Source organism: Drosophila serrata, unplaced genomic scaffold (genome assembly GCF_035046125.1).
Source record: "Drosophila serrata isolate PLE 108 unplaced genomic scaffold, ASM3504612v1 contig_272, whole genome shotgun sequence".
Lineage (NCBI taxonomy): Eukaryota > Metazoa > Arthropoda > Insecta > Diptera > Drosophilidae > Drosophila > Drosophila serrata.
The window spans coordinates 6,508,543-6,536,450 of record NW_028257170.1 but is presented as its reverse complement, the minus strand read 5'-3'; the positions used below and the strand labels follow the sequence as shown (position 1 = coordinate 6,536,450).

The 27,908-nt window shown below is 37.3% G+C and overlaps 2 protein-coding genes across 49 annotated transcripts in view; one reads left to right on the top strand and one right to left on the bottom strand.

The window, feature by feature from the left end:
- Positions 1-2,362: 2,362 nt before the first annotated feature.
- Positions 2,363-18,429, bottom strand: Diap1 (Death-associated inhibitor of apoptosis 1). Of its 7 annotated transcripts, none has more exons than XM_086833187.1 (3): positions 18,277-18,429; positions 17,713-18,113; positions 2,363-4,030 (listed from the first exon to the last, which is right to left on the bottom strand). In XM_086833187.1, the coding sequence occupies exon 3, from the start codon at positions 3,942-3,944 to the stop codon at positions 2,592-2,594; it is 1,353 nt and encodes a 450-aa protein (XP_086689313.1). In that variant the 5' UTR covers positions 3,945-4,030; positions 17,713-18,113; positions 18,277-18,429; the 3' UTR covers positions 2,363-2,591. The 7 variants fall into 7 exon arrangements, with proteins under 7 accessions (XP_086689313.1, XP_020816850.2, XP_086689317.1 ...); XM_020961191.2 differs by having other exon boundaries at positions 18,249-18,421; XM_086833191.1 differs by lacking the exons at positions 17,713-18,113; positions 18,277-18,429 and adding an exon at positions 14,089-14,364.
- A 696-nt stretch (positions 18,430-19,125) lies between these two features.
- Positions 19,126-27,908, top strand: part of Mbs (Myosin binding subunit) — a 34,125-nt gene continuing 25,342 nt past the window's right edge. For 35 of the 42 annotated variants that reach the window (XR_015271818.1, XR_015271815.1, XR_015271816.1 and 32 more), the window contains exons 1-2: positions 19,175-19,581; positions 20,284-20,822. Coding sequence is in view for 38 of the 42 variants with exons in the window: in XM_086833180.1 (XP_086689306.1) it covers positions 20,568-20,822 (255 nt within the window). In the remaining 4 variants the exon portion in view is untranslated. Of the gene's footprint in view, positions 19,582-20,117; positions 20,823-27,908 lie in introns of all 42 variants that reach the window. The other 7 variants (XM_086833178.1, XM_086833166.1, XM_086833154.1 and 4 more) reach the window with 2 other exon arrangements.

Below are 27,908 nucleotides of genomic sequence, written 5' to 3'. Positions count from 1 at the left end.
GAATTTCTTTTAATAGAGATTAAGTTGTAGTAAATAATTTTTGTTGAGATAGTAATAATAATACATACAATTTAATTATATTATTTTTAAATTAGTTTCCCAATTTATACACCATTTATAGCACCTCTTTAGCAAGTAACCAAACCACAATCAGTGCAAAATTTTTAGTGAGATTTTATAACTAATGCATCCTAAGCACAAACCAACTCTTAAAAAATAAAATGCTATAGCCAACATACAAACCAATAGCAAATACATCCACCAAATGTCTAGACGTTAAATTTAAGTTGATTTAAATTTATTTAGCTTAATTGAAAATATATATACTTTCCAGCTCTTGTTACAAAAACGCAGTTTCTCACGCAAATTGAAGGTAGTCTAGGCATAGGCCTTGCGGCTTAATTAGAAACCTCACGCAATCTAAGGTCAGCGCTTAGCTTGACTTCTCCGCTCATTCGTCGCGGAATCTAGACCAGCAATTTGCATAAACTTTATCGCCTGCCAATTGCATTCGGAATAGCTTTCTGATCACTGATATTTCCAGCCCACAGCACACAGCAGGGTGTCATTCTTGCCAGTTCTAGGTAATAATCGATGACTCAGACAAATGTTTCTTAACGGATTGATTTCATAATAATAAATTCCACACTTGCCTGCTGATATCTCTGGCACGTGTGCAATTGCATTTCCATATGCATAGGTTCATATATACATACATTTGTACACATGTGAAGGTGATGCAACCGCTAAGAAGTGCCAGGCTCACAGCCGATCTGGCCAAGTCGCACTTAACCAATTGTCACCTTGGCTAATCCCAATTCCAAACCGGATCTGCCGGATCCAGGGCTGGCTGCATGTTGTTGAAAAATTTCGATGTGATTTGGTTCCAATTACAGAACCACTGAATTAAACTAAAGTTTTTTTTATAATAATAATCAAAATAAATAGCCTAAAAACATTTTAATTTCAATAAACAAAATCTATACATTTTTCTCTCCAAAAAATGTATAGCATAGCATGGATGCAAACCACTGAACACTACAAAATTCACCAACGGTTTTCTTATTTCAAAAGTTTTCCAAATCTATTTTGTTTTAATAATTAAAATAGCCTTATAAAAAATAAAACTAAAAATCTATTTTTTTTCTCCAGAAAAGGTAATAATATTGCGAAGACCTCCATAAATTTCATAAATTTTCCACAATATATCAAATATTTTCACTAACATTTAGATCATTTTTAGAAGTTTTAGATTGATTTCGAATCATAACTGGTTGCCTCTCTATTGCACATATCAAGCTAATTGAAATGCATGACCAGATTGTCTTTATCTGATGAGATGGAAAACGACAGCGTTTAACTTCGAACTTCGAAAAATTAAAAATACACATCTTACAAAACCTGATTTATTCAACATTTTCGCGTCTTTGACGTACTGCAACAAAGGTCCCGGATTTGTCACTGCTCTCAGTCAGCTGTAATTGCAGTTGAATGCACTTTTGTTTAGTTGTGGGCGATGATTAATTGGAGACGCGTATAAACCTTATAAACCAATGACTGATAAGGAGGGTATCTCCGAGTACTTGGTTCAACCTGTCGTCAACAAAGAAACGCGTGCATAGCTTGAGCTAAGATTATCGTAATTGGCTAAATACCTTGATAACAATGGGTCATATACTATATTGAAAAGACGCAAAAAAAAAACAAATATAGATATTGTACTGCATTTTAAAACCATAAAAAAAGAACATCTACAGTGAAACCCAATATTTGCAAGCATGTGTATATATCGGGTAAACAAAAGTCTAAAGGTTTTTAGATAAAGATTCGAAATATAATAAAATGAAATTTATATATTGTAAGACTCAAAGATAAATCTGTTTGTCGGATATACTTTAGGAATTCACTTAAATTGTCATTAGTGATTGATATCAACCTGAATTCTTTCAATGTTATATGTAATAATCAATAGTTATTACTTTAAAACACTAAGGAAACTAGCTTTTAATTTCAAAATACATTTGTTCCATTAATTTAAATCATAAATTAACATATAATAATTTAATATCATATATAATAAAATACAATTTTAAATTCATAGTTTTCAAGGATTTTTTTAGTACTATTTTTCCTACTAGTATGTTTTTACTAAACTATTTCTAGTGTAGTAAGACTGTTCTTTTACTTTTTATCTACAACTTACTATCTCTCGTTCCTGGAAGCGCATTCCTTGATTACTTTTAAAATCCCATTGGAATTTGTGAATCCCCCAAACGAATCGATATGGCAAGCTTGATGATATGAGCTCATAAAGTTGACAAGGCGGTTGCCACCACCCAGTTTATAAGGAAACAACAAAGAATTCGGTAATATGTTAGTTTTATTATAAATAACGCAGAATACATGTGCGACTAAGCTAATATTACATTGGAGGCTTACAATTTCTACCAGGCTTCGTTTTCTTGGTAATGGCAACGGCCAGGTGCAGGGCTGCCCAACAGCTGGCCGTTGCGATCGCCGGTTGAACCCCGATTTCTTGTTATTTTGATTAACATTTGAGATACCATTCATCATCATGTTAACATTGGTTCTTAAGAAAAATATACACGCATCACGTCGGTGAAGGGTTTCCGGCACAGTGGACACTTGGTGACAGAGGAGGCGCACTTGGCGCAGGCCACAACGTGACCGCAGGGCAGGAATGCCGTGTTGTACTCGGCGCCGTAACAGATCTTGCAGAGCTTCTCCTCGGGTATGGTGGAGCCGTTGCTTGCAGCTGGCACGGATGATGCAGCGGTCGACTCGACGATCTTCTCGAAGATGCGGGTGGCAGCTGTATTTGCCGCCGTTGCCGCCGCCGCCGGCGCTGAGGGGGCCACATCCCCTGAGCTGGATGCCGCGGACGATGACATCTCCTCTTCGACTGATATCGTGCTTATGCTGCTGGCGGCGGTGACAACCTCCTCGGCCGTTGGTCCTACATCCGCCTCCTTCTCCTCGACCGGTATGGGCTTTACGCTCATAGTATCGATATACACTTGTCCCTTCATCAGCTTTACGAACCGGCATTGGCTCAACCAACGGGCGTGCTCCTCCCAGGGCTCGTCGTTGTCGTCCCAATCTTTGAGACCACCGCCGCAGCTGAAGCAGCGGACGCGATCCCCAACGCCCGTATAAAAAAAACCCGCCTCGGCCAGTTGGTGGGGCTTCTGTTTCAGGTTCCTTGGCCACGCCTCGAAGGTGCGCAGGCGAGCCGATTCTACGGCAAATTCTGGGTACTCGGGGAAGTAGTTGCCGCTGGCGGCTGGGGCGCGACACGTCTCCGGCTGGACATCGCCATTGGCCTGTGTGGCCGCCGATGCCATTGACGTGATAGTGGCGTCGGCACGAAGCATCGACGGCATCGAAGGTACCATTGGGTTCACGCCAATCGACTGAATTATTTGCGATCTGGGTATCCGTCCCTCGGCATAGGCATGCTCCCTCAGCTCCACCGCCGACGACGAGTCGTTGGCACCGCAGATATCGTAGCTGATTGGTGGCAGGACGCGATCCAGATCCTCCCCGCTCAACGGCACATTGTTGGTGGTGCGACGCCGCAGCAGCGGGCAGTTGGGCGACCATCTCTGATGCTCCGGTACCGGTTGATCTTCCTGCTCCCAGCATCCGATTTCGACGCCACAAAAGTAGCATTTAACCTTGTCGCCGACTTTTGTGTAGAACATTCCCGTCTGTGCCAATTCGTGCTTATCCAGCCACTCCAGCGGCCAGTTGACGAAGGTTTTCAGGCGCGCCTCCTCGCGATTTAGATCGTTCATGATGTTATTGAAATTGTTCTTGAAAAGCTGCGTTGTGTTCGTATTGTTGTCCACCTGATCGAGTACTATTGGGTCCAGAGCTAAGGGTTCCGTGTGGTAACGCGGACTGGTCATCAGATTTGCCATGTTGCCAGACGTTGCTTGTTATCTTTGCTCGATTCTTTATCCTTGTTAAATGCCCCTCCGTATGCTGCTCTCCTTGGCACTCGAAACTGAAATAAAAGAATGAAAAGTAAACTCGTTAATATAAACATTTTTTTATTGTTTTTCAGCTCCACCTGTCAGATAGGCGCTATCTTCACGATAAGGTACTTTATTTAAAGGGGTTTTATGTACAACACCACCCCCACTGAATGCTGCTCCCGTCTGGAAAGCTCTACTCCTCTGGCACAGCGCCGTCGAGTGATTTCCAACAACTGAAAGCGAACTCTGATACGTTCGTTCCTATAAAATTATTGACAAAGTCGTCGAGGGTATCTACTCGCTACGTCAATAGGGTGTATTTGATTCAGGAATTGAATGAATTTGCAATTGAATAATGAATCAACAAAATTATAATTATTATCATTTAATTGAGAAATCAACTTGCAATTGTTATTAATTTTTTCTCTGACATTTACTCTTTAAAATCTATTATAACTTCCTAGAACAACAATTAATCTATGATGATTCGACCGACATTTATTCCAAGAAAAAAATGTAGGAAACCATTTTAGCAGTGACTTAATTCTTAAATTATGCATTTCTAGATTGTATTATCTTTTCACAAAGGCTTATTTAGCTTTAAATTCACTCAATCACTTTACTGCCGACTGATTATAAATACCTTTCATTTGTTAAGTAAATTTTTGAAAATTTTCCTGTTTTTCCTAGACCAAGTCCAGACTTTTCCTCGCACGTCTACGTTTTTCAGAGTGTGTATGTACAATGCAGCAGGGAAAAAATTTGAAACGCAGTTCAAGAAACTGGAGATGCAGCATCAACGAACTTTAAGAGTCCTTTAGCCCAACAGCTATTTGTCCCTTTCGCACCAGGACTTTACCCCGACGCCAAGGGTGGTTTTTCCATTTCCGAGTAGCGACAACAATAATAACAAAAAAAAAGTTCATAGAGTACGTCATGGATAGAGTACGCAACGTTACAACCACTCGTTTCTATAGTGCGCCGAATCGCAGTGAGTATTTCATGTGCACCCAGCACCACCAGGCACCAGGCACCAGGCACGAGCGGCCGAGTGGGTGGATGAATGGGTGGCGGTGGTGGCGCCAACTAGACGAGAGATAACTACTCTCGATCTGACTCACCACTGCGGCAAATAATTATAAATAACAATTGCAAAAAAAAAACAGGTATTGTCGCCAAAAGCGGCAATAGATAAATCAGTATGCTAATCGAGAGTCATGCCCACATGGCGATTCCAATTTGCTCGTCGGTCGGTCGGTCTTTGCGATGGCAATTATAGTAATGACAGGAAGTCCATCCAGATCTTTATGTGTTCTCTATACACAGTGTAAATATAACGTAAATAAGGCTACCGTTTAATTGCAAATGCATTTAATTACAACAGTTTTGCATGTTTATCGAAATCAGTTATGATATAATCGAAATATGGTTGATAAATCGATAGCACAATTTCCTTTTTAATCAAAGAAATTTTCTACGTAACTCTATCGAATGTTATCTATATTTTTTTATTGATAAAATTCCAGAGCGTAGAAAAACACTCGATAAGTTATCGGTTAATACCGTCAATAGGGCTAAGATTGTTTATCGCTGAGCAAGCTTTAATAAATCGTTGACATATGGTAAAAAAAATCAAAATGAATTCACTTTACTTTATTACATTCCCTGAGTATGCCATAAAAAGTTTTAGAAAAAAAGACTAACATCGATATTTATCGATGAATAATCAACCGTTGCTTCGAGGCTCAAAAACTGTATCTGCGGTGGTCGCCTACAAAGAGATTGTACAGCCGTTCCTCGACATTTACCCGCCTGGGCCACCAGCAAACAAAACAGAAAAAACCGAAAACGGCAAAAAACTGAGCACGACCGCTGACTTGGGCCACCGTTCAAAGTCCAAATTTCAACCACAAACCAGCCAAACTCGCCAAACAATTGCAACGGATCGTGGGGCGGCGGCAGTGGGGGCAATGATGATGATGTTGGGAATGATGGTGCTAGCGGGGCTATCGGTGGGTTGCTTGGGTTGCCTGGCCTGGCCTGGCAGTGCCATGCACTGTGGATGGAGCACTCCAAGCGCTAGCCGACTGTGAGAAAGTTTTAATGGAATGCAGTCAAACCACTCTGGCGACGGCGCACTCGGAGCACGTCACTACCACACCACCGAGCTCCAATGGAGCCCGGACTTGCAGCATAAAGCGCAGCATAAATGCATTCGCCATACGGAGCCAGCTGGGAGTGCGAATGGGACGGCCATGTTGTGCAGAGACCATCAGAAACCATCAATGGGAAAAACAACTAACCACAGGGAAAACAACACGGCGCAGAGCAGGGCAAAAGAGTGCAGAGTATATACATAGTACATATAAAGTGCAGCGCAAAACAAAAGCAATTGTAAATTACAAATGCTGACTTCTGACTTGGGATATATGTATGTATGGATGGATCGGGATAGGGATCGGGGTGAGGAGGAGGAGGATGCTAAAGATGTGGCTCCGTTTCTGGGCAGAGATTGCGCATTGTTTTTGAAGTGGAGCAGACTTGAGAGATGCTGTCTCTCTGCTATGGCTGCAATTGTAATTGCAATTTGTACACCCTTAAAAGGGGTATTGTAATTTTACCATAACAGATACTACAAAAGAATTTGCATTTCAAAGACAGTCTTAGAAAATGTATTGAATACAATAGCAACATTCCAAAGATATTTAAAGTAGATACTTGGAAACTTGCTTAGTAAAAAGTTTATACGATTTACTTTAACATACTTTGATTTTTCCCTTTAATTAACAAGCCTCAGAGAAACGATCATGATCACTTGCAAGATCAATGCTCACAGCTTAAAACACAAATATCATTGTTATATTATAAGTTAACTACTCATATTTTGCTATATATACAAATAATAGCTTTACTTATGATCCCTCCGAGTTTCAGATCAATCTATTGGAACAACTTCTCAAGTAGGGTATTCAAAACTTCGGTCTCCTTGACTAAAGTATCATTATCGTTTGTTTTGCTTTTTCTAGCCAGCACAAAGTGCAATTACAGCTGCCTCTGCCGACGTCTGTTATTTGTTATTGTGGAATGCCAACCCATTAACAATTGTAATGCATACCAGACTCTAGGAATTTGGCGGGGCTATCAGGAAATTCAGGGAAAAGTTCAAAAGCCAGATATTTGCATTCCCATTTCCTTTTTTACACTTACCTAGGTTCGTTCAAAATACAACAAACTTGGATGCACTTTTTGTTAATTAAATAAATTAATGGAAATCGGACAACACTACGACAAACCGAGAGCAGGCGCTCTGCACCCAACACCAACCGAATACCAACTGAAAAGACAAGGCCTCCTGGGCGGCTCATGAATGGCACGGGCACGGGCATGGGCCTAGGTATATAGACATGGGCATGGGAACAACAATCCCCAAGAGCAGAGGAAAATGCCACCACACACAACCGCCAGACACAACAACACACAACCGAAAGAAAATCATAATCAAAGGCTGGGCAAGGCAACAAACAGAAAAACAGAAGAACAAACGAGCACGAAAGACAAGACCAAAACGAACGAACCTCAGATGGAATGCAGTCGGGCAACTTTTCTATAAAAACTCCGCCACAGAAAATCAAACTGGAGTTGGTTGGGAGTCCAAGTTGGAGCTGCCTTTCGAGTTTTCTGATTGGAATAAGCCGAGCCAGGCCAGGCCAGGCCACTCCAATCCCAGTCTGTAAGTAAAGCTGGGGGGTTTCTGCTTTGCCAAGCTCTCGTTGCTATCGTTGTAGTAAGTGAAGGTAACCGCAGAGGTCCAAAGCTGTGGAAAAGGTCTGCGTTCTATAGCTACAGATAAGGGCAAAATAATAGGACTTGGGAATCGCACAATGATACGATAAACCAAATATTTTATTTTTATTTATTTTTAAGCGTAAAGTATGAGTTATTTTGCTTATGTTTACTTTTACATAATAAACTTTTGGTTGGTTTATTATACGACCTTTCTTCTTATATTTCCTTCTTATACCTCAGCTGTTCTTCAAATAAATTGTATAAAATTTAATATCAAGCTAACTAATAACATAATACATAAGCCTATAAAGTTTCAGAACAATCCATAGTAATTTACAGGATTAGTCCTTGATAACATGAGGCATTGAATACCAGAACCCCAGAATATTCTTCAACTAAATATTGAGTTTATTATTCCTTGACAAAATAAGGTATTAAATTTCAGAATATTCCATAACTAAAAATCCAATATGTTAAGAGTACTATAACTTCAGCCCCGTCTGTTTCGGGTTATACCTTGGGAGCCCCGAAGACATGAGCTCGACTGTGGGAAACTATTATAAACACTTTACCATTCTTTTTGTTGTTGTTGCTGGCTTCAACCAAAAATAAAAACACCGAGATTGGAATGCGGTGATACCAGATACGACAACTACAACAAGCTAGGGTTAAAAAGAGGGGAACATAACCCAACAGAAAGGGAGACGGAGAACATCCAAGAGGGGAGAACAGAACGAGATAGATGATATCCCTCTCGGCATGAGTCGTCATCGTGTTCAGATGAAGATGATGAAGAAGAAGACCCATGCCGGAGGATGCAGAAAAATAAATAAATGCAACAACAACAACAACAACAGCAAACACGCACACAAAGAACATTCTTGCATGCTTTTCTCCACAGCATCTTTATGTGCGTATACCGATCGAAAGAGTGTGCGTGTGTTGTGGCCTTCCAAGAAATGCAGCACACAAAACGACCGCCGACGTCGATAATACGAGAAGAAAACAGAAAAACAGGAAAAAAAAAATACAGAGATGGAATAACAACAAAAACAAGACGAACAATTCTGAGATGCTGGCCAACAAAGGGCAATATTGTAATCATAATAAATGCGCCCCGGATCCCCAGGCTGCTGAACTGCCAAGGAATGCATTAAGATCAGCTTAACACATACAGGGGAAAAAAAATTCCAGTCATTTAATATAATAAAAATCTACATATTTTTTTAATATTTTCTGCAATATTTAACCTATTATTAGATTTAAAGATTATGAATTCTAATAACTCAAGGAAAGATGATCAAATTTGATCAAAAGTAAAGATCTTCCATCGTGATTTCATTAATAACAAAATTATATACATAGGTAACCTTCCATCCTAATTTCATTATTAACAAAATTATTAAGTTAATACCTACATTTTGCATAAAAAAAACTCCTCAAATATGTCATCACTATCATATACAATTTTCTCTCTCTGTAGCTCAACTCTCCTACTTCTCCCTCTTATCCATTGAACATTGATCGATTGTCCAAAAACCTAACGGCGGCTTAGTTCAAAGTTCTAGAGCCGCCGACGCCGCCAGCATTTTCTTGTTCCAGGAAAACCAAAGGAAAATTGCTCTCAAACCCAAAGTCAAGTCGTGTGCAAGAGAGAGGGCAATGCATTTATCTTCGCAGCATCTCCATGGGACTTGGAATGTGGACACGATCCCAGGGAAAAACCAGCAGAGTGTTCTTGTAGATCGAGAGGCGGGGGCCTCGTTAGTGGAAATAATGGTTGAAAGGTCGTTTTTCACGCGGCCCAGGCTCAAAGGTCGGCGGAGGCGAGAGATGGAATGGAAAGGGGAATGGGAATGGGAATGGGAATGAGATGAGATGATTCAGCTTGGGAGCCAAGAAAATTCCGGGAATTCCGAATCGTAATTTTCTTCATCTTATGCTGCCTCTTGTTCGCCTGCCCCTCTTCCTCTTTCAAGGGCCGCCGTGGTCCATTTCCATTCATCCGATCTGAGATCTGCTCTGATGGCCGTCGCGTCTGCTGGCGATAACAAATGCGAGTGTTCTCGAAGGGGGGGAGAGACAATAGATCCATTCTATTTCGAGTCCAGAAAATTCTTCCCACTGTGCGTGCGTACGTGAGAACTGTTTGTTGTGTATTAAGCACCTTATCTATCGTTTTATTAAGGAATTGTCTCGATCCGTCTGGATCCGATTCGTGGATTCGTGGGAGTTGGAGTTGGAGTTGGAGAAGATGTGGGCACAGGGACCACCGCCGTCGATGATAATGATGATGATGCTGCGTGGGTGCGGCTATAATCGGAAAAGTGGTTCCACACCAAAAGTTCGTTGCCTTTGAAAAAAGTACAGGGTAACTTACAAAGCTTAAATTCGGGTAATACCATTTGATTATATTTTATTATTATGGGATAACACAGCAATTTTTTAAAATTATCTCTATAATGCCTAAGATAAAATCTTTATATTTTCTAAAAGTTACTTTAATTTAAGTTTAAGGTTTGAAAGTTTCATAAATATGAAAAAAAGTCCCACTGTAAAAGTCTCTCTCCACCGAAGCTCAGCTCTTTTCAACTCGATTGAGAAATTGAGCAAGTTGAGAAGTTGAGGAGACTTTGAGACTGGCGCGACTTTCTCTTTGTTCGGCGCAAAATGAACGCAAAAGTTCAAAGCAATGAAGCATAAAAAGCGGCACAAAATGAAAACTGCAATCGGCGTGAAAAAAGCAGCATAGTGTCGTGAAAATTGGCAACAGCTCAGAAACGGTTTTTTGAGCCCGTCTCTTTTTGGTTTTTGTTGTTTTCATGGTTTCTCCATGGCTTCCAACATTATTCTTCGCATCTTTTTCTGTGCTCTTTTCCTGCAGAGTGGAAAACACGCATGAGTGCACCACTTCCGTTGGCAGCGGATGTGCCAGACAAAGAAGCTAATGCTCCGTGGTCCGGACTCCGGAATCGTTGGTGGTGGTGGTGGTGCGCTTGGGCTGGGTTCGGATTATGCCCAGCGAGTGTGTGCGTAAAAGAGGAAGTGCCTTACACACAGAGTAATCGTATATCGCTCAGCGTATGGAGTAAATTCATATTTATGTGTATTTTGTACCCAGCAAGCTGACGCGTCATCTGTTTATTTCAATGCACAGGAAAAAAATAAGGTTTCAATTTTAAAAAATAAAATAACATCTGCGATAAAAAAAAAGATCGATTGTCTCACATTATCATCAGTAGTGTGAATAATTTATCTGAGTATGTGGAACAAAACACACAAACAAATTAAACTTAATTAGAACAGTATAGAATTCTATACTGATGAATGATGACACATAGCGTGACCTTCTGGGATGCTAAAAATTGGGTAAACTGGTATATTTTGCATGCTATAGTCATCGCTTAAATTTATACAAATTGTAGACGAAAACAGCCAGTATGTATTGCGTAGCCCGAAATTCGGTTGAATACAGAAAATTGATGGCATTGTATTGTACAATATAACCGCCCCTTTTGCTTCCTCTTCTTCCATCCACATTGTGCCCAATTGAGAATGTTGTTTTTAAACAGCATCGAGCGACTATAATGATTACGATGATGATGATCGTTGGGGAATTGCGGTGTGTGTGGAATTTGTATGAAATCACACTCAAAAGCGAAAAAAGAGGGTTACCATATGGCGGAAAGTTTTGCGTTTCAGTGGCCAGAAAAACCGTGCAAACAATCGTGTGTCACTTAAATTTATATTTACAGTCATTTAAAAATTTCAGAAAGCTCGTTTTGTAAACAAACTTTGGTAAATTTGTAAATAATTGTGAGTAAAACAAGAGCGCAAGTATTTAGCAACTCTACGGTCGCCATGTTTTTATGAAACAATCTCTCATCGGTGTGGTCGTTGAAGTGCGAGCGGGATAAAAAACGAACGAAACGGGAACACAAAACAAAATGGTCAACCCTACAAAAGCGAAGAAAACGTTTTCGAAGAAGGCAGCAGTACAAGTAAAAGCTTTTGCCTATTGTTTACTAATTAAAGCTCTCATAGTCTATTGTTTATATTCTACTATTCATAAACCGAGTAGTCTTCACGTAAACAACTACTTTCTGGAAACCAAAGCGCATGAGACAAAACTGTCGTGTGGATTTTAGCGATAGCCGCCTTGCGCTTGTGTGGTTTTCTTTCAGAGTGTGTGTGCGAGTGAACGTACAGCAAAAGCAAATAAAAATATACTTCAGCTTACGGACTTCTGATGTCACGTTTTCATTACTTTTTGGGGTTAAAATCGCCTTGATGTATACAAAATACTACACTATATACTGAAGACTTTAGCTCACCTTGACGGCTTTTCTCTTTTTGTTGAAAAACTCAAGTTTCCCTTGGTTCCGATACTCGTCAATATCGTATAAATGCGCCTTCACACTCACTATTGATTTTCCGTGGAAAAATTGGACGGAAAAACACAACAAAGTCACAAATATAGCACGTTCTCTGTATTCTGTCTTCTGTTCCGTTATCGCTTTCGTTCTCTGTCGTTGTCAGCAAATACAGAGCCAACTATCACAATTTATGCCGTCAAATACTTTATTTTTGTACTTTATTCTAGTTTAAATGCAGTAATTTTGTGTTTATATTATTATTCGAGACACTCTCAGTTGAGTAAATCCATTGCCGAGTTGCTACTTCCAACTGAAACGACCAGACAAGACGAACGCTGCCGAAGCCCCTTCGGCTCTCTCGACAGTGGTGAGAAAACAGCCATTTGCTTACTTTTTCTGGGTGCGCATGTACTTGGCTATTTTTAAATGTCTATGCTATTTTAATATGATTATTATTGAATATTTGATTTTTCTTTTTCTGGGCTTAATTAATATAAAAAATAAATTTCTAAGTAAATGCAGAATATTAACAGCTGTTAACTTTAAAATGTATTTTTACAAGTCAAAAATTTCTAAAATATATTATAATCCTGATTTTTCTAACTATTTTTACGCCTTCTTGCAGCTATTTCTGACAACACTGTCAAGGAGAGAGACAAACTACCCTGCATTTGTGGTTAGAGTGAGAGAGGTGGTTTTGAATGCATTTTCAAGCGAATGCTCATTCTTCATATCAGCAGCTGTAGTTTTTGGAAAAACCTTCGTGGCAATAAAACAAATACCCATTTGGCCTGTGAAGGCAACGACAAGTACCATTTAGTCACTTTTCAGAATTTAACTTTAAAAGTTTTTAATTGTAAGTGGGGACTAAGTTTTGTTGTACTACGGCTAGTATTAGTACGCAAACCCGTAATAACCGTACAACCGCCGACCATACTGTCATCTCTCTCGCACCCACAGACACAGCAGCCAGGATCATTGATTTTTATGTTTCTGCGAGAGCGCGTGTCAATGCACCGTATTTTGGTGCTTTCTGTCGCTTCCTCTCTGCCTCCCGAAAACTTCCAGACGTTGCGAGAGAAGAGAGAGAGAGCAGACAGCAGCTGCAGTTCTTGTTGTTGTTTTGTTTGCACCTCATTCCACTTCCACCCTCCCACTTTCTCGTTTTCGTTTTACCTGTCTCTTCTTTAATTTTCGTGAGGCAGCTGGAAATATCCTGAAGGCTCTTATCAGGAATGGTTGATAAGAATCTTTTTCTTTTTTAAGACGGGCATTTGTGGTTGTCAAGAGCAGATGACATAAAATAAATAACCTGATAGTTGATTTTTCATTAATCGTATGCCAAATTATTTTTATTTATTAATGTTCAAAAATGCAATTTCTATTTACAAAATATTTTTAAAAAATAATAAGCAACTAAGCAAGAATATTATTTAATATACATATGTATATACATATATAAAACACAAATATGTACCTCCGAAGTCCCCTTTTTCAAACAATATCTATCCTAGTTTGTTATAAATTAGCAAACAATTGTTAATAGATAAATAAATATAAAATATGAAATACATATGTATATGTTTAAACTTATTGGGAACATTTTCTTCTAATTGTTTGCCTAAATAATTATTTTGTTTAAATTTTTCCAACTGAAAGATTCCAAATAATAACTTGATACTCGATTTGTCTTAGATTGTACAGAATATTATCTTTCGGACAGTTTACAAATATTTATAATCAGAAATAAGAATTATTTTCTTTGTTTATTGTTAGATTAAGTTATTTGAAGTGACAATCTAAAATGAAATCAGCACGTACACCTTGTTCTTTAAATAAAATCATGGTCTATAAATTAAGTATTTGCCATATTTCCGGAGTTATACATTTAATTAAAATGTATACTTTTTAAAGGAGTGACTTACCTTTTGTTTTTAAAACATTAATTCCCTTTGCTATCTACAAAAGGTTGATGATAAAATATTTGTAACTAAAGTTCGACATGCTTTTCTAATTAAGCACCCATTGCAATGACTCCCCCAAGTTTTATATATATTTTATAAATAATGGCAAGGGAAATACCGACACGTTCGAATACTATTGGGGATACAAAAGATTGCCAAGTTTGAATCATTTATGGCAAGTAAGCAGCGGCCTGGCCGTCTGTGGACACAGTGCGCGACATGGGTATATAGCCGCCCGCCCGCTAACGGGTTGAACTTTTATAATTTTTATAAATACACAATGCTAAATTTACCACGAAGATGTCGCGACGCATTTGAGAAATTTGCCTATAAATGCAGAGTCTAGACGACTTTGACATGTTGCAAGGCGACATTATTTGCAGGCGGTTGCTGCAAATTAAACAACTGAGTAAAATGTGGCGGCAATATATTCTATTTGCGGATGTTTGCTGGCTGAATTGCCTCTGGCAATTCATTTTTCTGTTTCAAAAGATCACTCCGCTGACCACACGGAGTTGGCAACGGATTGGATCGGATCCGAGAGATCTCAAGTTACCGGACAAGTTTGCCAGTTTTGAGCTGCACAAAAAAATAAAAACAAACTCGGGCGTCAGAGCTGAACGGCCTTGCAAGGCCTTTTAAAGTTGTTGCACCCGCCTCGTTCTTATTGCTTTTTATTGTGATTTTGATTTCTCACCAGTATTTAATTTATCCACAGTATTAACTACCTAAAAAAGACCTTAATAGCCTATTAAAGTCTTTTCTACATCAAATAATAAAACAAAAAGATGTCGAAGTGGGAGACTAAAAGTGCATTGAAATCACTAGTTTTTGTTTAATTTTTATATAATATAAATAATATAATTTTAGAAAATGTAATTTTCTAGACTTTTAAGTCAAGCTTACTAAAGACATTTTGTGATGAAAACTAAAGAGACTGTATTAACAAACTTGTCTAAAACTTAAGCTAACGTTCAATTAATAGTACCTAGCTTTATCTATAATATTTATTTCTTCTACATTTTCGTCTTTTAGAAGTTCCCCTGTAATTTTCGTACTTTGCTTGTTACTAACTTTTGTCTGTGGTTTTTTTTAATTGACAGCCAAATGCAGCTAGAGGCAGCGGTCTAAAAACCTGTTTTTACCATTTTTGCATTCGCTTCTTTGGTGCGGCAATTGGCCAAAAGGAAAAGGTGTCATAACAACGATCTGGGCACGGGCACGATTCGATTACCCTATTACCCATTACGACATGTGCTAGCTGTCGGTGGGTCGGTCCCTTTGTCTGGAAAATATATCATTATGAATGCACCGAACTCTACCTGCCTCAATCAGGGCTTATAAACTGGATCGACAATTGGTAGGAGACGTGTGCCGGCAGCTGCAAGCGAGGCAGCCAACAATAAACCGATCACAGGATCACCGAAAACGAAGCCAGCAACAGCTGCTGGTCCTGGAACAAGACCCCTATATATCCTTATTGTGAAAGGATCGCGCGGCACATGACGTTGCCAGCTGCCAGCGATCAGCGATCCTTTGTTGAGTCTCTCAAACCACCGACAATATTTTCGGGGGATGCGTAAGGTGTCCTGTCGGCTAGAGAAGCCTCATGAGTTATCGGTTTCCACTAGCTGAATCTCTGAATGGAGATTAGTTTAAGCTAAAAGATGTCTTAGTAAAGAGAAGGCAGTGTTACTAATTTAAATTTAAAGATGATCGAATGGAGTTTAGTCATGAATACGCAAGGCAATGCATCATAAAATTTAAAACACGTTTTGACAAATAAGCAGAGATGATGTATCATAAATTCCATATTGGTTAAGCAATTATTTTATACATACAAAAATCTGATGGATTTTTAATCACTACTTGAATTAAAATTGAAACACTTTGAAAAATTAATAATTTAGAGAACCAAATTATTTAGTTTAGAGTTTATATTTATATAAATATGCATATATTCCTTTAAAATTACTTCCAGTTGGGTTTCTTATTGGATGTTAAAACACGTAATACATTGTATGTAAGCAAGCAGTTCAAAATTTTACAGCTTTGCTTTATAACAGCAGTAAATCATGTAAGTGTGAAATCTATCTATTCCAGAACAATTCTTAGAACCCTAAAGAGTGCAATTTAAGTTTATTGGTTTAACTACACAATCTTCTTTAGATTAACTTATATAATTCCTTATATATTCTTTATATATATAATATAAAAGTACTATAAAAATGTAGGTGAACCCCAAATCAAATTAATATGAAAATTTTTATAGGGTCACTGTAAAGTCCAAATGTTCATTGTACTTTACTCATCTTATCAGTAAAATTCACTGACGTAATTCCTTGATACAATAGCATTTTGTTAGAAAATGTCTTTCTTTAATGCACAGAAAGAAAATGTTATAGCAATAACAATTATTTTTTATTTTTTTAAGAATATTATCCGCTTATCACAATCTCAGCTTACTTTGAATATTATTAAAATATATATTCAAATAGAAGATGAATTTAAGAAATGACTGTATATTTTAAATCAATTTAAATTGAGTCCAAAAGTATGCCATAAAATATTATAAACAGTACAAAAGAACCTTACCTCATTTTGTGGTATCTAAAAATTACGTTCGTGGTATAATATTTCCTGTGTGTTTTAAACTGCAAATATTGTACTTGTTCTTTACACACTTGCGTAAACTGTCTACAATCTTTATGAATAAGCCTTTGAAAAAGTAATTAGTCAATTGTGTTACCAAGAACAGATTACGGCTTTGGTATGACAGGTGTTTTAAGGACCATGGCTGCATGCCCATTCACAAAGAAGAGGCGCCAATACGTCACCTAACCGGAAGTACTTTTCACCCAGCTTTTCGTGAATAATATTTCATTGTATTTTGTTTATATTTAGCAGGTAGTGACGCAACGCGCACTATGAAATGCAACTAGCTAAATGAAATGAGGTAAGCAGCTGATTATATAGGCGAAAGACCCATCAATCTTTTGGAACCTACGCAGCGCTGTAAATGGAAATGACATTGAGCGGTAATTAAAAATAGGAAAATTCTAGCCGTGTCTGTGTGGGTGGGGTGGTTTCATCAGTGGGCGGGTGGGGTTGGGCTGGTTTCATCATGAATGAAATGCGAGGCGAGTGAGCTCAGAATCGGCAAAGATAAAAGGTAACAACAACAACAACAACAACAACAACAACTGCACCACATTACATGCAATGTAAGATAATATCTGCCATTCCCTTTTTATCATGTGCTTACGTGTGTGCTAGACAAGGATGCCTAGGTGTCAGGGGGTGGTGGGTCACAAGACACAGAGAGAGAGAAAAAGAGAGAGCAGAGATTGCATACAGTTTCGAAATAACTGGAAAATGCTAGATGCAAAGGGTGTGAGAGGACATGAATGAAGAGAAGCAAAACAAAGGGAGAAAGGGTGGCAGAAGGAGATTGAGAGAGGCAGCGCCTAATTGTATGCAATAAATTGTAAAGCCTGAAACTCTTTTGGTTGTAAAATAGATTTTCTTTTAAAATCATTTCTCCCTGCTTATTACTTTGTATATATATTAATAAATAACACTTACCGGTGACATTTTGCCCTGTCCCAATATCTTATCAAGTTCTCATAGGTTATTTGTTATTTTGACCTCGAAAGCAGCTAATTGTTTTCTGTTTGTTTCGTACTTTTAGCACGATAAGATAATAGTTTCAGGGCTGTGTTTCACTTGACGTTTTTTTGCGCGAATGCACAGATTATAATAATTATTCTTATTGCTTGGCGTTCAAGCGACGACCGGTGTGTTGGAGTGTCTGATTGCGACTACAGAAAAACTATTTTATAGCGGCGCCTAGCCTACTTTCCTATAGGTATTTGCAATTCGTATTTGTTTTTTGTTTTTGTCGCTTTTGCGTTCTCATTTGTTTTGTTTTGCTTGGCTTTCCACACAAGATAGAGAGAGAGAGAGAGAGAATGGGAGGGTGAGAGCTGTAGAGAGAGAAAGAGATTTAGTGGCAAGCGGGGCGGAACGGGCGAAATAGTTTTTTTTGCCGCCAAAGTGATGCGCAATTCTTTTTTGGGGGTGGGTTCCGGTCGCTTGATCTTGCGCTCTCTTGATATTACTTTCATGAACACGAATAAACTGTATTACTCTTTGTATTCACTAGTTCAAATAAGTATTCTATTCCAGGTTTTTTTGGTTTGAGAGCAATTCAAATTAAGAAAACTGCAACAAAACCGTTACAACTGTGAGTCTCACGTTACAATCCCGATCTAAACAGTGCTACCACACTCCAATTATTACAATCTTTGTGGTCACACTGTTTTTGGTATTAAAATTTTCTTCCTCAAGTTTACGTTGTCTATTCAAATTTTAAATGGCGACCAGAATAACGTAGAGATTTCTATAATAAGACTAAAATCTAGCATTTAAAATTCAACGGACATTGGTAATACTTTCAATGAATAGAAAACAAAATCACTTTACATTATTTCTGACTTTTCTATACATTCAAGAGTGGCTGACTAACGTTATAAGAAAAATCGGCTCATGAAGGTATATCCGGTCAATCAATGATGAACTTGCAGGTTAATCAACATGTTCACAGGTATCCATATTTTCGAATGTTTTCAAACAAAATATTTCAAAGTAAATTACAACATCGATGTATCTTACGTTAGGTAAGACCACATTATACTTACGTTACGTTGTTTCAATACGTATTGAGATTTCTACCCAAGTATCAGTAAATGTGTAAAATTCTGTTAGCTCTGTTAAGTTTGTGTGACCAGCATATGGCCATAAAAAATACCCTTGTCGCAAAATCGATATTTGCGCAAACTAAATCTCGATATATCGATATAATTTACGCTCATTCTGTTAATTAATTTTAATTTCTACATTATAATTCTTCATGTATCTGTAAACGTGTAAAATGTGAAATGTTAATTCTGAATTACAGAATTCAGAGTGACCAGAAACACAACATAAAAATAAACCATAAACATTTTTTTTAATATAGTGGTATTTGGATATATTTTAAACAACCAAAATCGATCTGACACCCGACAGCCAACGAAAGAAAATTCTCTTAACATCCACCCGAGAGCCAACGAAAGAGAAGAGAGCGAATCTGTTAATGAATTGTACTTCCTACATAGAAATTCTACCTCCTACATGAGAATTCTACCCTAAAAATAAGAAATTGACCCAATGCATCTGTAAACGTGTAGAAGGGCTTTCCGGACGCTTAAGATGTAAAATGTTAACTAACAGCTCCGAATTTCAGAGTGACCAGCGCAAAAAGATCAACAAGCCAAAAAAATCGAAAATCGGCCACACAAAAATTATAAATAATAGCAGCCGCGACCAAAACAAATTAAAAAATTGGAAAAAGAGGAGCGCCGCACCACCGAGCCACGCGAGAGCCCCCGAGCACGGGAATTGCGGGGAAAGGTGCGTTTTCTTCGGTTCTTGCGCGTTGTGAAAAGTTTCTGCTGCAATTTTCTCTACGTGCGTGTGCAAGTACGCGCTTGTGTGTGTGTGTGATGTGGAAAATGCCTTTACATAATTACACGGCGATTCGGAGGTTTTGGGGCACTAGAATTACATAAAATTACGCCAGCAACGGGATTTGTGCGTGGAAAAAGCTCGCGGCACCCATTTTCGTTCTATTTGCTCGTCGCGGCTGTTGAATTTATGTCAAATTGGTAACACACACACATATACGGCGTATGCAAGCCCTGCACGGGTGTGTGTGAGCGAGCAAGAGGGAGAGAGAGCGAGGCAGGCCGCGGATGATAAACAAAGTGAAAAAACAAGCCAACCAACAAGTTTAAACTAACCAAGTATTTCTTAAATGTTTTAGCTACTGTTTTAGTTTACTCTATTCGTAAAGAAGCTCCGTTATACCGTATACAACTCCGTGCCTCTTCTCTCTTTCTCGCTCCAACTTTAGAGCAATTATTTATTGTTATTGCAACTAAAAAAAGGTGCGCGTTGAAACGGCAACAAAACGAGAGAGCCCGATTTTCGCCTCTGTGTGAGTGAGTGGGAAAGGAACACCAAGAAGTTGGCTGATAAAACGCACGCACACATGCACACGCACGCAGAGTGGGAAAAATAGAAAAATAAATATCGAAAAATAATAATAATCAGCAAGCAGGAGAAGAAGCAGCGGCAGTACAAACACAAGTGTATAGTTGTGATCGAAAATCGAAAGTGTGAAGCATTTTCTATAAATAGTGCAAAATCAAATCCAATTCCCAGTGGAAACAACAAAACAACCAAGAAAATATAAAGAAAAAAGCGCAATCGCAATAACAATAACAAGAAAGCGAGCAGCAAGGAGTACGTGTACGCAACGGCGCGTTCCTCCCATCGCCGCCTCAATTCCACGGAAAAAGTGATCAAAATCCAAATCGAGATCGAGATCCTTCGAGATGTCTTCGCTGGACGCGCGCAGCAATTCGGCGGTGATGAAGCGGGCGGAGCAGCTTAAACGCTGGGAGGAGTCCGACACCAACCGCGCCGCTCCCACGCCCCGCCACGAGCACGGCCGTAGGATCAAGTTTAGCTCCGGCTGCGTCTTCCTGGCCGCCTGCCTATCCGGCGACAAGGATGAGGTCATAATGCTGCTTGATCAGGGCGCCGACATTAACACGGCCAATGTGGATGGTCTCACCGCTCTGCATCAGGTGAGTTTTCTTTGTGAACTTTGCTTTTGTGATTTATATCAGTTTTTTAGATATTTTTGCGAGGATTTTTTATATTTTAGAAATTAGATCTTTAATAGTTGATTGGTAAAAGTTGATTTGAAAAGGAGATTCTTTAATATTTTGTTTGGGAAAAGCGCTTTACTATGAGTCTATTATTTTATTAAAGAATTTATTAAACTATTAAAGTCAGGATCGACTGAAAAAACTGTTTGCTTTGCCAATTATTTATGAATTTATGAGCATAATTGAATATAAAACAATAATATCAATCTTTGAAGTTATTTAAACTTGATAAATACATACAAATTACATTATAAATAGACAATTTGGATTTGTCATACATTTAATACCTAACAATTTGTATAATTGATTCTTTTTCAAGATAAAGGCAAATATTAACCTTACATTTTAATTAAAACTGGTTTACTTTTGCATTTTGGCTAAGAATAACCGGCAGTTATTTTATTTTAATCCCATCCAGGATATTATAATTTTAGTTATGGATACTTAACTTTAAAAATATATACATTTTGTAAAGAATTTTGAATAAGTTACAGTGCATTGTTGATTCTTGTAAACGATTAAGGTGGCGGCACACGCAAAATGAAAAAGAAGCATGCTGCATCAGGTGTATTTTCCATTCTATTAATTATGTATGTACTTATGTATGTGTACATCCCTTTTACATCCCCTATGGCAATAGACCGTTTATTTCTATATGTTTAGAAGGGGGCCAGAAGTTGCGTCAGTCGGCTGCAATTGCGATCACGCGACCAGGCTGAGGAGGGGGTGGTGGAGATTACAAGGGGCGGCGTTCGGGGGCTGCAATTTCGACACTGTTGCGTCCAACTGTGGTGCTGACGTGGGTCCGGACTGTGGATTATGCCATTGAATAAATTAAAATATTAATATTCAATAGAAAAATGAGCAATAAATATTATATAATTCATTAAAAAGCAGCAAAAATACTACAAATTGGTCTTTAAAAGAATATTTTTAAAGATAAAAACAACAAAAAATGGTATGCCAGAGGAAAACTGTCTCTTTTAACTGTATATTCCATTCATTAAGAGTTTGAAAATAAATTTTAGGTAATATTTTTAGTTGAAATTCTAATAGAAATTTCCTGCTTCAGTCAAGGTCAATTTTCTATCCAGAAATTCGTTTGCACCCACTGTAAAGCGCTGTTCTCTAGACGCCTCAACTATTGTTTTTGTTGCGTATTTAGTGCACGCTCTCTCTCTCTCTCTCTCTGCGGTTTCAACACCGCCGCCGCAACAACAATTCGAATATTAACAAATACAACAAACGTATGCCTAATGCAAGCCGACGATTTACAAGTCGAAAAAATGCCCAGAACAACAGCCAACAGCCAGAAACAGCGAAAAGCGGCAACAGGCTAAAGCATTAAATAAGAAAAATACAACAATTTTTCTATTTTTAACAGCCAAGAAAAACATACAATACACAGACACACATGAAAGCGAGTTTACATATTGAGGAACCCAAAAAGATTTTCGCAAAATCATTTTCATTTTTCCTCACATTTGTTTGTCTCGTCGAAAAAAAATTTAATGATGCCTGTTGCCAAAAGGAAAAAAAAATGTATTTAGTAGTAGTAATATATTTCTTTTTGCCTTTTTTCGAGTTAACAAATTTCTGTTATATTTGATCAGATTTGTGGTGAATGTTGGAATAATATTTGAGGTATTCAAAGGTTTAGTAACAATATTTGAACAAATAATATTACCATTATTTTGATGTTGGTTTATTTAAAGTTTTTCAGTCATTAATTTGATTAAATATGTGAATTTAGTGAAAATATTAGGATATTCGAAATTGATTAAAAATATATAATGTCATTTGTGATTTCTCCTCAAAAATGCAACCCAAAACAACAAAATATCCATTAAAAAATAAATCGAATTCATTATTATATGCCAGTTCTCGTGTCCACTCCCATCTGGCACTCACTGTGTGCTCCAATTCATTATAATTGATTCTAATTATGCTGCGCTAGCAAAGAGTCATAGATTTTCACCGTTTAACCGCGGCGCACTTGTTAACCAGATGCTAATTTGCCTCACGAGGGGAATAGTGATGATGAGGAGGAGAACGAGGTGGGAGGAGGTGGATTCGTTGTCTGGGAGTGCACTGTAATTACACAGCAATACCAGCTACAACACAATAATGATAATAATAATAATAATATTACAATGGGAACAACAGTGCAAACGTTTTGAATTACCTGGCACATTGTACGCGGTGCAAGTGCGGTCGCAACCTGCGGCTATTTGCTTCACTTGCTGTTGTTGTCGTTTTTTTTTTTTTTGCTCAACCGCAGAGCAGAATTTCGAATGCATTTATTAAAATAATTATCTTATCGCCGGCACTTACAAGTCTTTAATGGTGGCAGAAGAAGAAGGAGGAATCCGCCCCCTCACTAGCTTGGGAGTTTGCTTTTCTTTTGGCATAGGCCACATATGTATATGCCATATATAAATATATATTTTTATATGTCCAATGTTTTGGGCCTTCCATTCATGAGTGGCGCCGCACCTGCACCACATTTTCAATGGCATGCGACACGATTGCTGCAGACGGGATAGGCCCACAGTGGTGTCTAATGTATGGATAAATGTGGGTACTTTTTAATTTAAAACAAATATTAATTGTACTCTTATTAAAAACCCACTAATCAAACTTGAATAGCTGGCGAAATTTGTATCTGCCTATCAAAGCATCAGATTAATATCAGCTTAAAAATGTTTATATATATTCTATTATGTTTATTTTGTATTTATTTATTTAATATAAATTGCTCTGAGTTTGAAAAACTTTGCAAATTGGTATCAGTTTAGGTCGCTGCTAATTTATTGTTTATATTTACAAGCATATTTTTGGTATACAAAATATGACTATTTCGTTTATAAAAATTCAGAATACAATTTTTAAAATAAACAAGTAAACTTTGCTTGGTTTGTCAAGCCTCTTATTTATAATAACAACTACTAAGTAACCAGGCTTGACTTTAAGCTTGCCTGCTAAGCATATGCTAATCAACTTAGACCCAACTTAAGGCTGGAATTTAACGCTAAAAGCTATAACTAATGTTTTAAAGATAAATGATTCAGTAAATAACTAAACCTCTATTACTATTTAAATATTTAAATACCACAAAAGAGATCAAAAATCCTATACAAATTAAATGTGCTATATCCTTTCCGTGGTTTGGTCCCACTGTGCAGCTACCTTGGACTTTATACGAATGATGTTGACTGATGGAGAGGCAGATAGAAAGCGGGATGGTTGGGGGGACTGCAAGTGACCGTGTATCCATGCCATTGGCTGACTTTGATTTTGCTTTTTGGCCTACAGGCTCTTGGCGGTGCATTGACGTTCAAACTCGCTGGGGGACATGTGGGGAATTATCAAAGAAATTGCAATAAATTACCGTCGTTTTATACAAAGCGCTTCAGATATATTTACATTTTATATAAACAGTTCAAGGATAATGGCTGGTTCTTTTTTAAAAATCTTTTAAAGATTCAGATACGCGTGTTTCATGGTCTTCACATTTTACACATGAATTTAGTTGTGAATGTAGAGAATATGTTATAATTGGAATATTTTGGAAATACGTGGGCTTTTGATGTCTTAATTTATATCGAGTGTGCTAATAATATTTACTTGAATCATGGAGGAAGTATCTTGTGATAGTGTATTTATAAATACATTTCGTTTAGTTTCTGCTGATTCCGACCTTTCCCAAAGGCAGTCACTTTATCAGTAAGCTAAATTAATCAGTTTATTTATTTGACAAGCCAAATTCTAAGCTTTGATTTGGTTAATTTAGTCTTTTGTATTGAATCTTCTTTGGCTATTAAATCTGGTTTTCGGACTCCCTTGAGTGCCAATCTATGTTTCTTCCTTAATCAGATTCTACCAATGATTTGCTCAAATTAAGAATTGATTTATACACATATATTTGTGCCAATTAGCAATTGATATATTTCGATTTAGTTTTTATATAGAAAAGAGGACTGACTGGCGCCGCATAAATTAAGAAATTATTTTGTCAAGATTTCTCTCAAATTGAGCTATAGTTAGAGTTGAATGCATAATAATCGTAACAATTGTCCGAGATCCGTTGACATGACGATCGTGAGCTGGGAATTGATGACGAGTCCTGAAGTGGGGAGTTTTTTATTTTTTTGGTTTTTTTGCAGCTTGGAAAAGCTGCGTGAGTTTTCCCAAATAAACAGAAACAGACACACTCATGAGATTTGCTAACGCGCTTTATTGACGTGTTTTCTAACCTTGGCCCGGTTCTTGACGGACTGACGGGACGGACAGCTGTTGAGACGCACTGTTGGCCGATCGGACAGATACAGATACAGCCACAGCCGGAGCTACAGATACAGATACAGATACATATAGAAATCGAATAGAGAATATCCTCAAGATTCGGCAGTATGTTTGTATGTATGTACATAACATATTGGTGTATATAAATGGTTGCGGTCGCTACACTTGATTTGATTTATTTCTCGTTTCGTGTTTTACACCCAAAATAACAAACGATGCCTGATGCTGATGCTGGTGTCTGCCGCTGGCGAATGAAAATGATCAAAATGAAAATTCGCCTCTATGCCAGATACAATTTGATGTGATGTCTGCAGTCCGCATTGCCAGTATCTGTATCTGTAGCTCTGGCCTGTATCTGTATCTGATGTGTGTGCGTTGCATAATACCATTTCGAGCGGCTACAAAATGTGTGCCATTAAAAAATGTTTCATTTTACAACCGAGTTAGGCCGGTCTCTCCTCTCCTCTGCTTTTTGTATTCTTTTGTATTATTTTCTTTTGCTTTTCATGGATTTCTGGTTGCCAATTCCTAACACCGCTACCACCGCCCGTCCCGATTATAATAATTATTATACATTTTGCCTGCACGCGCCGCTCACAGACGATTTGAATTCTGTGAGCTGTTTCCATGGATAAACTATAGAAAACAGCGGGAACTATAAGGAAAATACTATTCTTACTTGACCAACTATGACGACATGGGTCCAGAAATAGTTGACCACAGAAATTGTGAATCCTATATGTACGATATAGCAGGGAAAAAAAGGAAATGATTAAGTAAAAGTTCCGACTGTAAATTTATTTATGTTTTAGAAGGAAATTTTCAATGTCTGGATATAATAATGATTCATATTTACTCATTTCCAATGTTTTTTTTTTATCAAGTAATAATTTCTGCAAATTAAGAGTATAGTCCAGCATGTTAGGAAGACGATTATCAAGACAACTTTTTCAAACTTGAAATGCAATCTTAAGTAAATAAGCATTTAAATGATAAGACGGTTTACAAAATACCAAGTAATAATACATTTGATTCGTAGGACAAAACTATTATTCAACTATTCTAGATTAATATAAACTAATTATTAAACTATTCTAGATTAATATAAAAGAACTATATATGTATATATATAGTCCACCGATGCGCCATGCTTCGACTTATATACTAGTAAAATTATATAGAATAATAACTCCATAGTTTCATTCAAATAGTTTGCTCTTAAATTTGTTCCAAAACAAATCTCGCACATCTGTGCATATGATTCCCAACTTGTTCTAACATCCCCGGAACGAAGTGACTTCTACCAGCCAAGAATCAGAAAAGTGTTGTTACAAAAGTTGCAAGTCATTGTTTATTATGGTTCAAAGTTAGTGACTGATCATACATACTTAATGTTCATTGATACTTACTGGTCATAGATACTTTCTGTTCAGAGTTACTTACTGCTTATAGTTAATTATATATATAAGTCTTAATATTAATGATCATAGTTATTTACTGATCATAGATACTTACTGATCATAGTTACTTACTGATCATAGTTACCTACTGGTCATAGATACTTACTGATCACTGCGTTGGAACCTTCTGACTGAAATTATAATACCCTGAAAGGGTATAATAATCATTTATCTACTAAAACTTATAACTCTCTTTACTTATAATTGTTTCCTTATTAATGTATAAAACTAAAACTTGGCAATATATAACTCAAATATCTATATCCCATAAATCTTTGAAATCGTAAGGAAATTGTCTAGATTCTTGTTTCCGTTTGGTTTTTCTTCTATCTTGTTTATTTTCTCATTTTGAAATCGTTTGTGTTCATTATTTTTCACACTTTTCCGCACTCACCAGACCCAGTAGTAGTAGCAGATGTATTGGCCCCACCTGGTCCAGTAAGGTATTAAAAGTAGAAAAAACAACAACAATTTGAAGCTATATAAATCGTTATACAATTTGGCAAAAAATATGCCAAGCATTTTTAGTGGCAACAAACCCGATTGAGATATATGAGAACTTTTACTCAAAAATGAAAAGGGGAAAGAAAATTGCTTGAAGGCTTTGCTAGAACATTTCACACAGAGCAAATGCCTCGAAATCGGTGGGATATAAGCATGTCTACATATATATACTAGTATATATATGTGTGTATGGGATATATATCATATGGTTTATGTAGATTCTTTGCACTTTTATCTTGTGGCGCTAATTCAAATTTGTAATTTATTGAACTCAAGCGGTTCGTTCAGTCGTGTATATCGAATATATAATATACATTTGGCTGCTTAAACGGATATAAACGAGGGCAGGTCAATGGGTGGCAAGGAATGTTTTTTAAAGCGTATTTTAAAATGTAATAAATTGGTTCAACTTTTATGTATTTTAATAGCCAAATCAAGGGGAAATATAATGTGTGTATAATATAGTATATGCATCAGTAAAGAAAGTCTTTAAATGTGGGTTAATAATAATCTTGATCATAATTTGATCATGTTCAGTTTAATTCAGTAAAATAATAAAACAAGAATTTTTTTTGGATTTAAAAATATACTACATGACTAGTGCAATAAATATACATAAGAATGAACTTGTCGCACTAGGAATTAATCAATTAATAAATAATGAACTAAGGAAATAAATAAAACCCTAATAACGAATTAAAGAAAAACATAAAATTAATAAAGTAATTGAATT